The following is a 15,557-nucleotide window of genomic DNA, read 5'->3' on the forward strand; positions in this document are numbered from 1 at the left end:
CTCACGATTGAGAAAACATACGATGTAACACTAAAATAACCGAGTAATTCTGTGTGCTCTACGGTTTCATTTGAAATAGGTGGGAAAAAGCACATCTAGTCATAATAACTTTCATAAGGCAATTAGTCACTGTTAATGCAATTTAAAACAACTGTGGCAATTTCTCTAATTTGTTTTGACATTTCTTTTATGTTCTAGACATAGTGGCATTTTTATTCTTTCTATAAATGTAGGTCATAAAGTTATTGGTTTCATTTACACAACAGTTCACACCTCCACCTCCCTACCACCATCAAAGCAAATAAAATGGAAAGCTTGGTACACTAGATTCAAGTTTAAAGCACTAAAAGTAAAAACAAAATCACACTTAACACTCATTTTAGGAGATGAAAGGTTTACTTAGAAATTGCAAACATTTAGCAAAGGTAAGACAAACACTATTTTCCATATTCTACAGAAATACAATAATTTATATCTGGCTTGGTACATGGTCACATAAGAATAAATCTAATGGAAAAAGAATATTTTATTCTACTTTTCTGACACTTATCACAATGTAATAAGTGCCAGTAAGTCCTGGAAGACAGCTGCAGAGGAAGATTAGAATCCCAAGGCTGTTTGTTAATATACATGATTATATTGTAAGAATAATATAAAAACAAAGTAGGTAAGATATACAATTAACATGCAATTTAAGCTATATTATTTTGAAGAAACAGGACAGAATTTAGTGAATGCAACTTGAAAATTTGTTAATAATGTATTATAATCAGCATGTCACAGTATTTTACATGGTATGGAATTATTCCTCCTTAAATAATGCTTGGCAAATTGGAACAGGTTGATCCTACTTCTAGAGCATATTAAAATGAAGATGAAGGAAAACAAGTGGATAATTCTATTAGACGCTTTTCTAACTATTTTGAATTTTTAAAGTACCACAATTACATGCCTACCTCACCATCTCCAAAGTTAAAATAAAGTCATACTTTGTACTCTATGAATCTGTACTGTCCGGTATAGTAGCCCTTAGCCATATGTGACTACTGAGCACTTAAAATGTGGCCAGTCAGAATTGAGATGTGCTGTGAGTACAAAATACACTCAAATCTAAGACTTAGTATGGAAGAAAAAGAAGATAAGGTGTTTCATTAATAATCTTTTATATTGATTACATGTTGAAATAATATTTTTAATATACTGGGTTAAATAAAATGTTATTAAAATTAATTTTGCTTGTTTCTTTTTTAATATGGCTACTAGAAAATTAAAAATTATGTTGTGGTTCACATTATATTTCTGTTGAACAGTGTGGATATAGATAATCTATAGTCATTATATTAGCCTTAGAATTTAGCATCATACTTTAAGCACTCTGGGGTACTAACTCGAACTTCCAGAAACCCATAAACACACTCTGCATATAAATTATTGCAAAATTCACTCTTATCTCTCTGCAAGATATGCATTTTAAGTGAAAAAAGAATTCACAAAATATTGAATCCTTAACAAATGTCAATTAGTATATGGAGAGAGCTAAAGGACTTCAATGTAGACTGTTATACTGGGGAAAAATAGATCAAGAAACATAGCACTGCAACAGAGGGAAGACCATTAGTCTCTTCAGTAAAGTAAGTTAGCCAAACTTACCTTTAATGGCCAAGGCCTGACCCTGCACTACAGATTATATACATAACTTTTCCATTTAAACATAAACTATAAGAAAATCTTAATGATGATTTTGATGGCAGCTAACTTAAATTTTCAAGCAATGTAAAAATTAACAGGCGTGGTGAATTCTAATGGCAGAATATAGTAGCTGAGAACTTCTTTTAAATGAAAGTTCCTCCATGTTAAATTATGCAATTGACTAGTGTCCAAAAAATTCGAGTAAAAAAAAATTAGACACTATTAAAAAAATCATAACTGGCCTTTGATATTTTTTCTCCCTCTCCTTTTAAATCTTTTGCAGTGGAAAATATTTGGCATACTTATGATACCTTGTCTTTTATTTTTTCTAACTCAAAAACAATAAGTTAATCTAAGAATGCATTCCATTATTTTCCTAAAAACAACATATGCCAAAATACAATACTCACAGTGCTCACCTCAGTCAGCAGCCAGCATCATAGTCATGCATCAAGAACCTCGCCAGGAGGCAATGCCTAATTACATTTGTACTATACACTCTGTTCCTCACAGTTCAGGTAGGAATGTTTATTTGTGTTTTATAAAACTGTTTAATCTTTTTACATTAGGTAAACTCTGTCAAAAATGCTTTGAAAACCACAGATTAACAGATGTTGAAACTACTGTATCATTCATAAAAAGTTCTCCCTCATGCCAAAGATGTTCTGAGAAAACAAGCAGAAGTTTATTGTAACTTCACATTTTACCATTACCACTCTTAAGATGCTAGAAACAAGTAAGATTTAAGGAAGAATAAAAAGAACCTAAACCCCAATAGTACTGGATATACCAATACAGAGACTGATTGCAGAAGACTACAGTAGTTCTCTCTAGAGTTCAGCCAACTGCTTAAGACATTTAATTACATTTATTAATATGCCTTGCATAAGAAAATACTACTTTCACATCTCCTATCTTTCAACTACGTTGTGTATAAATAATATTTTTATTACATGTTACTAACTCCAGCCTAAATAAGCCTCATAAATCATGTCAAATGATGTAATTTTAAAATTCCACACATATATTACTCTACAAATATACTCCTTGGTGAAAAGATGTCAACAGTCTCCTTTCTGAAAGCTGTTAGTTTGATGTTAGATCAATCACTGACTAAGCATTTATTGAGCATTTACTATAACTGTACCCAGTCTTCAACTAATAAGAAAAAAATACCTGCTCCAAATGCAAGATGATATTTGTAAGGGAGGATAATTTACAAATTTTCTAATAGAATGCTCTTTGAATCAACATCTGAACATATGAAATTATGTGACAAATAAACCTAAATTTATTACGTATCACCTTATAAAGATAAATAAGCAATCTAAAGTGTGCTGCATAGTACCTTGAGGAAAGTGACTGCCATACATAAAATTAAGGCTGATTCCTTAAAGGTATGGAAGAAAAGCCAGAATGTTATTGTTTGTAAATGACTAAAGACTAAATACGAAAAGTTTACATAACTATCTGGTTAATTTGGGCAAATGAGCACTTATGTTAGGTTTCTACCTTTGCTGGAAGATGTTGCTCTAATAAAGAAAACTGCTTTAAATAGGAGCACTTTTAGCATACACAAAAATAAAAATCCTTTGTAAATTTCACTTGCAATGTTGTGCAACTGTATATCTTTGCCTTGTGCATTTCAAACTGATTATGTATTTTATGCAAAATGGTATATTTTTCCCAAAGCTGAGAATATGGACAATGATGATAAGACAGTTAAGCTAGTTTTATCTTTCTAGCTTTTATCAACTCTGACTTGTTGAATTCCTACAATGTGCAAGGCAGTATGCAATGTGTTGAACATATATGAAGTCTACACATATAACAGAGGGAAACTGAAGTCTTTGGAAGCAAAATAGTTGTCAATTTGAAAACCAACGGTAATCATTTTCCTCAACAGTATTTCTAAAAGTTGAGAATGATGTCAACTAAAACAAAATACAATTATTCCCACCTCTACCAAAGATGGAACTGTAATATAGAAATCATTTCCACAGAAGACACAAGAATGTTCATACTAGAGCCATAGGGACCAAAGCAGCAAGATGAACAATGAGGCAGTCACAGAATATCTACTAGCTACTGTACTGGTAATAGTTTATAAAAAATACGATCTATACTAAAATTTAAGAGCTAATAATATATTTAGCATATTTTTGCCTTTGCTTTTTGCCACAATATAAAATTTGTCCTAAATTTACTAAATCTTCTACACCCTGAGGAATAACAACAGACTAATAAAAGTAATGTCAGGGTTAGCTTTCTGGACCATTCTATTGTCCAGAAAGCACAAATTATATATAGCTAATATTCTTGGAAGCACAAGGTTTCATCAGCAGACTAAACTACTGCCCTGTATTGTTCTTAGCAAAGAGTTTGGTTTTACAGTGTTAACATGGCCTGGTGAGAGTAGAGAAGTCAAAGTTGGGAGCCTGAGGTTTCCTCTCCCACCTAAGATCCACAACTGATACACTGGTTTTCTGTCTTCACCATGAACATGGCGTATTGCTGCCCTTTAGGAATATATTATTCAACAGTTCTCTGTAAAAGCACTTTGGAATCTTTAGCTATATATTTCTATGAAATTATACTTGCTATCTTGAAATATGGAATTCCTATCCCTCCCTTCTCCAGATACAAACAGATAAAATGATACATCTAAAATTTCATCTATGCATTTACTTCTTTTCCTCCAATATCTGAAAGCAAGTACTGTTTTCACCCTTTCAACTATATTACATTATGCCTGAATTTGAGAGGGAAGGAAGGTCCTAAAGTAAGGCAAAGGATTCATTTAGGACAACGTTCTGGCCTTTATTTTAGGGCAGAGTGCCACTGTTTCCCGTTGGACGCAGGTTTCAGGCTAATCTATTTGTGCACACACCATCCTCTAAATGGGATGCCTCCAACCCCCAAAACGTTAGTTGCCAGAAAGAAAGAACGAAATCTTGGTAGGGTGCTTAAAATGATAACTAATGGAATAATCAAAGCATCCTGCCTGCTTATATCAGTCTCTCACTGAAGGATAAAATACCCTATGGGGCCATGCCTAGCGATGGGAATAAAGAAAACAATGGGCCACAATCAACTGTTTGATAAACTTCCATCCTGTTTTCTTAAACATTAAATATAATCTTGCTCCCAAAAAAGTAAGAAAGGCACTCAAATTAACACAGTCCTATAGTTATTTTTTAAAAGACACTATGTGACAATAAGGAATTCTTGGGGTTGATTTTTCTTCTTCATTAACTTCCCAGTGCCTCTACACATCTCTCCATTAACTGGGAGCTTATTACAGAGCATACCTAGGTGTGGGGAGGCAGCAACACATAAAGTGCTAGGGTTTGCACAGTTCTATTTGAGAAATTTATTCAAGACAAAAGGGTTCAGTTGTTATCAGGTTCAAATTTTCTAGCACACTTTAAATATCTTTAAGTTTTAAAATATAATTTTCCAATAGAAAATAATAGTTAGCTTAAAACAGCTTTTTAGAAAAAAAAATCATGTTACTTCCCTTTACAACTAAATCTTTAGCATCTTCTATAACTCAGGGGAGCTAGGGTAGGGATTATTAGATTGTTATACAGTAGGTGGTATCTGCCATCTTGTGCTGTATAAGAGAAAATTATTAAACTGATAATTTGTTTGCTTCAATATTAAAAATTCTTTTTACACGCACATACATGTGTGTGTGGCCCAACAAGAATAAATTGGCATGACCTGAACATACCTAAGTGGCATATGATCTACTATGTATTTGCTTTCCTGCAAACTACTGCATAAAAATCCAAAAACTTTTGTTTCCATATCTTGTATCACATAAGCCCTTATTTGAAAACTTAAGTACTTTTAGAGATAACCTGTATGTATTTAACCCAACTAATAATTAAGCCTTTAAGTGAGAACTGTACCATAGGAATAAGAAATATGACTGAAAGTCTGGGCCCAGAGTTTCTTAAGACGTAATAAAATGCTAAAACCTAGAGAAGACAAAGGAGACATTAATATGTATCAAATCCCTAAGCTTACAAAGTGACTCACACAGATTTAAGAAGTATCTGAAAGAGTCACAGTTCAAGTTGTGGGGAAAAAAGGAGAAGCATAAAATGATGGTAAGTGCACAGGTACAGATCAGTAAGTCACTGAAATCAAATAATTTCTTCAGATGACCAAAAGCAGTTCTGCCTCTGTGTGCAGGATCTGTCCTCTAATACCACAAATGAACAGAAAGTGGTATTCTTAATGCAAGTGGGTTCTTCAGCTCTACAATTTTTAGTATATGTTATAGTACAGTTAATTGACAATTACAGAGCTGCATTTCTTGGCTGGGATTTAACAAGTTTAAACAAGGTAATGAAAAGAAGAAAAAAAAGTCTAAATCAACTTATTCTACAGGCGATAGCGCTTCCCAAGTATTATGAAACTAGAAAGCATCATTCATTCACAATCCATTGCACTAATCCATCAATTTCTCAATCATCACTCATTCTTACCACTCCCAAACAATCTTTCTCTTCTTCTGTTAGTCATTCATTAATTTAATAAATATTTAATGAGTCCTCACAATGTGCAGGGCACAAGTAGAATCTAAAAAACACTGTATTGCCAAAACAGGTACACTAAAGTACACTAAGGTACACTAAAAGTGGGGTGAAGGTGGTGGTGGAGACAGTTACAGAGCTTAATGCTTTTTGCTTGTCAGTAGTATTCTTAATCCACAGTATGGTACAATGACCCACTGTTCTTTCAGTGAAAGTTTAATGAAATACATGTCAATAAGCCATCTTTTCCTTTTAACAATTAGTTATAGAAAAATAAGTGAAGACTAACAAGTCCCAGAAAATAGACACATCCTTTCTACTACATGAGCTCAGTCAAAGACATTATCATGCTACAGCTAGCGGTTTTAAATATTAACCACTTAGGAAAAAAAACAACCATATAGGGCAATATTAGGATTTTCTGTGAATGAACAATTAAAAAAGGCAAACTCTAGAAATAAAGCAGCACACAAAAGTGACATACTAACAGTATCCTTTGGATATTTGTATTTTTGCTCTCTACTTAAAACTTTTAGGAAGAAACCAAGACATATTAAAGGACTGCACGGCTTCAAAAAAGAGTGGGTTAAGAGCCTTAGAAGATATGAAAATAGTTAACACCAAAGATGGGCAAGATCATCAGTGGAAGGTACACAAAGGCATGAAGCACTATAAAAATTTAGCTAGTGTTTCATAGGGTATTGTCACTCATTTCCTGACATTTTTTCACATCAAAGCACAATAAGCCCTATCACTCAAAATGTGAAAAATGATTTTTAGGAAAAAAGGTAATACTGAGTTCGGCCAGAATCTGGCGACATATTTTAGTGGAATGGGTTTAACCACCCATGTCTTCTCTGTGTAGTTTGCCCCAAACCCTCACAGGAGCTAAAATCATAAACTTATGATTTTATCCATAGAGGTCTAGGTGGACCTTGAGGTATTTGATTCAAAATATGCTTTGTACACAAAGGGCCATGGAATTATGTTCTTAATGGTATTTTTTCATCTAAATAATATAAAAGCTACAAAAAGGTAATTTTTGACTTGAGAGAAGAACATATTCTGTCTACTGGGGCCAGGCTAGACAACGTTTCTGGCGTTCTTAAGTCTCACTCACTTAAACAGTCTGCCATTCAACAAAACCATGATGCCCAAGAAAAGGACATATTTCTGCTTCTTTAAGGCAATGTACCTAACTCAAGTCCAGGCTTTCTGTAACAGTGAGACAGAGAGGTTTACTTTCCCTACATCTTTATCCCCACTTTACAAATTACCTAGCAAGTAAAAAGCACAACAGGCAAAGCATGGTTGTCACACTCATTTCTGCCACTATTACTCACATTCTGCACAGAGATAGGACAACTGACAGCTTCTATCATTAGGGAAACTTTTAGAAGGGCCACTCTTGTTGATATTTCTGGTATATGAATGTATTTTAGATGAGGTATGAAATTCATTGCAAATAGGGGGTAGAAATCTTGAAGACACACCCCTGAAGTAAGAAAGGAAAGATATACAAAAATGACACATGAAAGTGACAAAAAATATGTAATGGATTGGCAAAACAGAAAGTATATGAAAAGAAGAAACACAGACCATTTACAAAAGGGCAAATATAAGAAAGCAGACATTACGTGGCCCATTCCCCACCCTCACCCCACCTACCTGAAAAACTCAGCCCTTGTTATTGAAAACATAAGATACAGCTATAATGTGGATACTTTGGTACCTCATCCCTGATTAAGTTCAGTATAAAAGTGTTTTGTTTTGCACATACTATTCCTTCCCCTGGCATTTGCCAGTAAACTTTAATAGTCACTTCATGATAATTTTGTAGTTTCCATAGTGTATCCTCAATAATTTAGATTTTTAAAAAGGATATATTTCTTTATATATTTCTCCCATTTGTCATAAGTAAATGTGAAATTAAAAGTAGTAATAGCTAAAACAGCATTCCAGGTTTTCAGAAAAAAAAAAATCAACTTTATAAGGAATGACATGTTTTGGCATATACCAAATTTGAGGTAAAATAATCTATCAAAACTAGCAATAAAATAATTTTCCTTTACTGCAATTACATAAACTCTTAAATTAGTTTTTTTTTTTAAATAACCATTTAAAAAATGGATTACATTGGAAGCATTTTTTTCATATAAATTCCAATACTTCTGACTTTGGTAATTGGGTAGAACAGGCTAGAGAAAGAGAACTAGTTTATATTTTTACACATTCACCCATCTAGCCATTTGATTCTCAAAACAATTACATCAAGTTATTCAGCATTCATACCAACATTCTTAAGTTGAACTGCAACATAAATGTTTATTTTCAACTTGTTTTAGAGACAGGGTCTCAACTCTGTTGCCCAGGCTGAGTACAGTGGTGCAATCATGGCTCACTATAGCACAAACACCTGGGGCTCAAGCAATCCTTCTGCCTCGGCTTCCTGCGTAGTTAGGAACACAGGTGCATAGCACCATGCTTAGCTATTTTTTTTTTTTTACTTTTTGTAGAGATGGGGTCTTGCTATGTTGCCCAGGTTGGTCTCAAAGTCCTGGGCTCAGGCAATCCTCCTGCCTAGGCCTTAAATTTTTAATTTTTAAAAGAATTTGCCTATGCAGCAATTGGACTGAGGTGGGTAGAGGGTATGTGAACCAATCAGGAAAACCAAATGAGAAGCCCCACTTACAGAAATACAAAGGGTGAGAAGTTCAACAGAAAATTTAAGACACGTTGTTTAGCACGAAGGAACTATACAACTATTTTATCCCCACAGGAATGCCAGTTATTAACAAAATAAATAAAATGAAAGATTTACTATGGACTTTCAACCTAAAGATGAAGAACATATGGTTAGCCAATAATAGTAAACAGTTCATGCAACTATGTAAATAATAAAAGAAAGCAATATTGCACTAAAAGGGGAACCGTGTAGGACTAATTCACCTCTTTCATTGACTCAAAGTAACCAGCCATTTCCTGTATGCACTGGCAAACCTGGCTTGCTCCACGTTCCGACAGGTGGACAATACTTGATCAATGAACCTGTGCTCCATTTCTAGGCCTAGAGAGTCTGAAGCTGGTGTCCGCTTCAGGCGTTTGGTTTCCTGGGAATAGCCTTGCTTGCTAGAGTCATTCAGTCCATCCACTTCCATTGCCTGAGACAGTTGGGAGCCTGCTGGGATAAGGTGCAAGTCACTCAAAGTCCCCCCAGAGCTGTCTGCAGGTGACAACTGGGTCATGCTGTGAGGAAACCTACCATTTAAGTGATGCTGAAGGTAGAAAATATGCCGCCTGCGATAGAGAGGGGAAGGAAGAGAATAAAGAACATCACATTTTTTTCACATTCCAGGAAAAAAAGTTTGCAATTTCAAAACATACAGTATTCAGTTCACTGTCCACTTCATAACCAAGTTATACAGGGGAAGGAGGAAAAACAGTAGCAATGATGTTCCAGGATATTTGGACAAAGAAAGTCTTATAACCCCAGCTTACAGGTTTGTTTGTGAGAAAGAATACGGTCCTAAGGTTTTTCATAAGCATTTACTGAGATGACAATGACTTGGAGATGGTACTCTATGGTAACTATAACATAAAACTAGAAATATGTGATAGTCTTATTTCTGCTACAAATTATAAATATAAAACAAAACCAAAAACGAACCTCATTGATATCCTGGAAGACAAGTGATTCAGAAATAAGGGGATTGAACAGTTCCTTTAGAGGCTGAATCTGTGGCCTCTATCAAATACTTTAATAAAAATAACGTATCTGTTGTAGTGGGTCTTATTCCCTAAAAGTCAACGAACTTTACCCTAAATCCATCACCAACTACAGTTTTAAACATCCACATGCACTGGGGATGTGCTGGGCTCTGAGCCAAACATGTTAAAAGATACAGTTCCTGTTCTCCCTTTGAGAAGACCAATTCTCCTGCCCTTAGAACCACCTAGAATTGTTTGTTAAAAATGAAGATTCCCGTGCCTAATCTCCAAAAATTTCAATTCAGTGGGGGCACATCTATGTACAATGAACTGTATAAGCTCTAGGTTGTTATATCTCATCATTCACATTAGCAACTCTAAGCCCTTAAAAGAGAATTCTATTCATTTTCCTTGCATATTCTGAAGCAGACAGGGAGCATATAATGTACCAGTTTTACAAGGGGTAAAACATAAAGGCTAGATAAGCTGCCTAATGACAATGAGTCAGCAGTAGAAAACTGGCCTATGTAATACAGGCACAACTAGTTTATATTATGCTTTGCTCTAATGTGCTTTGCAGATATTGTATTTTTTTTTTTTTTTTTGAGACAATCTCACTCTGTCACCCAGGCTGGAGGGCAGTATGGCACAATCTTGACTCACTGCAAGCTCTGCCTCCCAGGTTCACATCATTCTTCTGCCTCAGCCTCCCAAGTAGCTGGGACTACAGGTGCGCACCACCACGCCCAGCTAATTTTTTGTATTTTTACTAGAGACGGGGTTTCACTGTGTTAACCAGGATGGTCTCTGTCTCCTGACCTTGTGATCCACCCTCCTGGGCCTCCCAAAGTGCTGAGATTACAGGCCAGATACTGTATTTTTTACAAACTGAAGGTTTGGCAATCTTGTGTCAAGCAAGTCTATCAGCACAATTTTTCCAACTAAATGTGGTCACTTTTTGTCTATGTCACATTTTGGTAACATTCCTAATATTTCAAACTTTTTCAAGATTATTGTATCTGTTATGTGATCTGTGATCAGCGATCTTTGATGTTACTACTATAACTATTTTGGGGTGTCACAAACACACCCATATAAGATGGTAAACTGAACCAATAAATGTGTGTGTTCTGACTGCTCCACCAACCAGCTCTTCCCCCATCTCTCTACCTCACCCTAGGCCTCCCTGTTCCCTGAGATACAACAATATTGAAATTAGGCCAATCAATAACCCTACAATGAACTCTAAGTGTTCAAGTGAAAGGAAGAGTCACAGATCTCTCACTTTAAATCAAAAGCTAGAAATGATTAAGCTAAATGAGGAAGGCATGTCCAAAGCTGAGACAGGCTGAAAGGTAGGCCTATTGTGCCAGTTAGCCAAGTTGTCAATGCAAAGGAAAGTTTTTGAAGTAAATTAAAAGTGGTACCCCAGTGAACACACAAATGATAAGCAAAACACAGTCTTACTGCTGATATGGAGAACGTTTTAGTGTTCTGGATAGAAGAGCAGATCAGCCACAACATTCCCTTAAGCCAAAACCTAATCCAGACTAAGGCTCTAATGCTCTTTAATTCTAAGGCTGAGAGAGGTGAGGAAGTTAGAGAAAAAGAGTTTGGAGTTAGCAGAGATTGGATCATGAGGTTTAAGGAAAGAAGCCATCTCTATAACATAAAAGTACAAAATGAAGTAGCAAATGCTGATGTAGAAGCTACAGCAAGGTATCCAGAAGACCTAGTTAGATCCCTGATGAGGGCAGCTACACTGACAAGAGATGTTCAATGTAGATGAAATACGCTTCTATTGAACGATGCCATCTAGGACTTTCATAGCTAGAGAGAAATCCATGCCTAGCTTCAAAGTTTCAAAGGACAGTCTGACTCTTGGTAAGGGCTAATGTAGCTGGTGACTTGAAGTTGAAGCCAAGGCTCAATTACCATTCCAATAATCTTAGGGCCCTTAAGAATTATGCTAAGTCTACTCTGCCTGTGTTCTATCAACAGAATAACGAAGCCTGGATGAAAGGACATATGTTGACAGCATGTCCATTTAAAGAATGGTTAACTGAATGAGCCCACTGTTGAGACCTACTGCTCAGAAAAAAAGGATTCCTTCCAAAATATTACTGCACACTGACTATGCACCTAGTCATGTGAGAGCTCTGATTGAGATGTACAAAAAGATTCATGTTGCTTTCATGACTGCTAACACAGCATTCATTCTCTAGCCCGTGGATCAAGGAAAAACTTCAACTTTCAAGTCTTGTTAAGAAATACATTTCATAAGGCTATAGCTGCCACAGATAGTGATTCCTCTGATGGATCTGGGCAAAGTAAATTGAAAACCTTCTGAAAACAGTTCACCATTTTAGATACCATTAAGAACGTTTGTGATTCATGGGAGAAAATCAAAATATCAACATGAACAAAACTCTGAGAGAAGGTGATTCCAACCCTCATGGATGACTTTGAGGAGTTCAAGACTTCAGCGTAGTAAGTCACTGCAAATGTGGTAGAAATTACAAGAGAACTAGAATTGGAAGTGGGGCCTGAAGATGTGACTGAATTGCTTACAATCTCATGATAAAACTTGGATGGATGAGGAGCTGCTTTTTATGGATGAACCAAAATAAAAAGTGTTTTGTTGAGATAGAATCTACTCCTGGTGAAGATGCTGTGAAATGAACATTGTTGAAATGACAACAAAGGATTTAGAATATGATTTGATAAAGCAGCAGCAAGGTTTAAGAGGACTCCAATTTTGAAAGAAGTTCTACTGTGGGCAAAATGTTGTCAAACAGCATCACATACTACAGAGAAATCTTTCGTAAGAGTCAAACTTCATTGCAATCTTATTTTAGGAAATTGCCACAGCCACCCCAACCTTCAGCAACCACCACTGTGATCAATCAGCAGCCACCAACACTGAGGCAATACCTTTCACCAGGAAAATACTGCAACTTGCCAAAGGGTTGGATGATCGTGAGCATTTTTTAGCAATCTAGTATTTTAATTAAGATACATACTTTTTTTTTTTTTAGACATACTGCTGTTGCACACTTCTTAGACTACAGTGTAACGTAAAAGTAACTTTTATATGCACTGGGAAACAAAAAAATTGTGTGGCTTACTTTATTGCTTTATTCACTTTATTGCAGTGGTCTGGAACTGAACCTGTGATATCGCTGAGGTATGCCAGTAGCTTAAAAGATCTATCTTCTCTCTTGAAAACGTGAAATAAGTGACTTGGTTTTAAGAGAAAAAGAGCATTCTCTACTAATGAAGGTGCCAAAGAGGGCAGATAATCTTTTGTTCTGAATATATTTAGTAAGGAAAAGCAGCTGACCAGGTCTCCTCAAATAACCTATAAGACAGACTGTACTGGAGAAAGAAAGAAATCTCAGTAACTTTAGAAATGGGCAATTTTAAAGAATGCCTACCTCCTTCCTGCCTAGTGCAGGCAAGTCTTTCATTTACAAATACAATGCTATGGCCTAAAGTAGAATCTGTATTTATGAAGATGAAGATGCCTCCAAATAAAGGAAGATCCAAAAGAAATGAAGCTGGGAAGGGGTCACATACGTGACTTCATTCCAACATACTGTCAAATGTACTCACAACTGAAGTTGATAGGTTGCTAACCCTTTTTCACTCTTTGCTACCAGACTTTCCCCTCTCTCAAAGATAAATTCTCTTACACTTTAAACAAAAAGTGTCAAGAGATTATACTTCAGGTAAGTTAATTTGCAGACCATCAGGGTTGGAAAAATGATGACGCATACTTTATTCTCGGGGTCTAATCAAATCTCAATCCTGACTGTGCATCAATATTATGTGTTGAGCGTTTTCTCAAAAAAAAAAAAAAAAAAAAAAGCCAGGCATGGTGGCTCACGCCTGTAATCCCAGCACTTTGCGAGGCTGAGGCAGGTGGATCACCTGAGGTCAGAAGTTCAAGACCAGCCTGGCCAACATGGTGAAACTCCAACTCTATTAAAAATACAAAACTAGCCAGGTGTGGTGGTGAGCGCCTATAATCCCGGCTACTCGGGAGGCTGAGGCAGGAGAATCTCTTGAACCTGGGAGGCAGAGATTGCAGTGAGCCGAGATTGTGCTATTGCACTCCAGCCTGGGCAAGAAGAGCGAAACTCTGTCTCAAAAAAAAAGAGAGAGAGAGATGGCAGCAATTCATCCTAGATATGATAAGTATTAGTATCTCCAAGGAAGGAATCCAAAAACTTTTGATTCTGTTTTATTTTGGAACACAAGTTATTCTACTGCACAGTCAAGGCTGGCCAACATGGTGAAACTCCAACTCTATTAAAATACAAAACTAGCCAGGTGTGGTGGTGAGCGCCTATAATCCCGGCTACTCGGGAGGCTGAGGCAGGAGAATCTCTTGAACCTGGGAGGCAGAGATTGCAGTGAGCCGAGATTGTGCTATTGCACTCCAGCCTGGGCAAGAAGAGCGAAACTCTGTCTCAAAAAAAAAGAGAGAGAGAGATGGCAGCAATTCATCCTAGATATGATAAGTATTAGTATCTCCAAGGAAGGAATCCAAAAACTTTTGATTCTGTTTTATTTTGGAACACAAGTTATTCTACTGCACAGTCAAGGCTGAATATCACCATCCTAAGCTGCAGGGAGAGATCTACATGAGGAATCTCTTATTAATGATGATGATGATGATGATGAGATGGTAACACAAAACCTCTTGTATTCACTCAGGCAAAGCTCCACAATCAGATGACCATGTTTACCCACCCAAGCAGGCAGGAATCAGGTGTAACTAACACCTGCAGCTCTCATGAGGACACGCATAGTTTTGTGTAGAAAATAGATTTTCCCTTTTCTTACCTATGACACCAAAGGGTTTCATGTCCTGGGTAGGAATCAATAAGATCAGTGCTGAATTCAACTTCTTCTTCTAGAAGATGGTAAAGATTAATCCTTGGTTCCTCTGTTGAAACTGCTGCTTCTTCATCTTTTGGAAGAACTAGTGCTGGCTCACTTCTCAAAGGATTTTGCTCCATCACAGAACTGTCTATCACAGTTTGGCTAATCAAAGACTTTAGCAAAAACTGGCGGTAGTGAAATCCACTGTGGTCTGAAACGTGCATAGATGCCCAATGTTTAGTAGAAGACAGTTCATCAAGAAGAATCTTGTAAGAAGAAAAAAGGGAAGTAAGAAGAAGAGTTCTCAAAGGTTCTTCTTTCTCCATTCTTGCCTCTGATTTCTCTTTGATTTGTTCCTTTTTTGACAAGACCATCTTACCAATATTTTGTACACAATGTCCAGCACAGTGCTCTCACTTAGTGGAAGCTTAATACATGCAAATTTTCTCTTCCCCATATAAAAGTGATAGATTTTTTTTTAAGATTAAAGAATTTAAGAACTCATTTGTCATCCTTCCCTTAGACCTTGACTACTCACATTCTGATTGATACACACAGAGAAGGAAAGACAAATTCTGAAATAATGATGAGCATTAGGGTATTCATTTACAATGCTGACGTAAAAGGAAAAATATAAACTCAGATTACTTTCATATAAACTTTATTTTACATTTAATAAATGTGTATAATATCTAACTTATTATGTCTTCAACAATAGGCTCA

At 36.0% G+C, this 15,557-nt stretch overlaps 1 protein-coding gene across 5 annotated transcripts in view; it reads right to left on the bottom strand.

The window, feature by feature from the left end:
* Window positions 1-377: 377 nt before the first annotated feature.
* Window positions 378-15,557, bottom strand: part of PTAR1 (protein prenyltransferase alpha subunit repeat containing 1) — a 50,695-nt gene continuing 35,515 nt past the window's right edge. For 2 of the 5 annotated variants that reach the window (XM_017873060.1, XM_017873057.1), the window contains 2 exons: window positions 14,796-15,100; window positions 378-9,533 (listed from right to left, as the gene is read on the bottom strand). In XM_017873060.1, the coding sequence (XP_017728549.1) occupies window positions 9,191-9,533; window positions 14,796-15,100 (648 nt within the window). In that variant the 3' untranslated portion in view covers window positions 378-9,190. The remainder of the gene's footprint in view (window positions 9,534-14,795; window positions 15,101-15,557) is intronic. The other 3 variants (XM_017873059.1, XM_017873058.1, XM_017873061.1) reach the window with 3 other exon arrangements.

This window comes from Rhinopithecus bieti, unplaced genomic scaffold (genome assembly GCF_001698545.2).
Source record: "Rhinopithecus bieti isolate Rb0 unplaced genomic scaffold, ASM169854v2 scaffold_7648, whole genome shotgun sequence".
Classification (NCBI taxonomy): domain Eukaryota; kingdom Metazoa; phylum Chordata; class Mammalia; order Primates; family Cercopithecidae; genus Rhinopithecus; species Rhinopithecus bieti.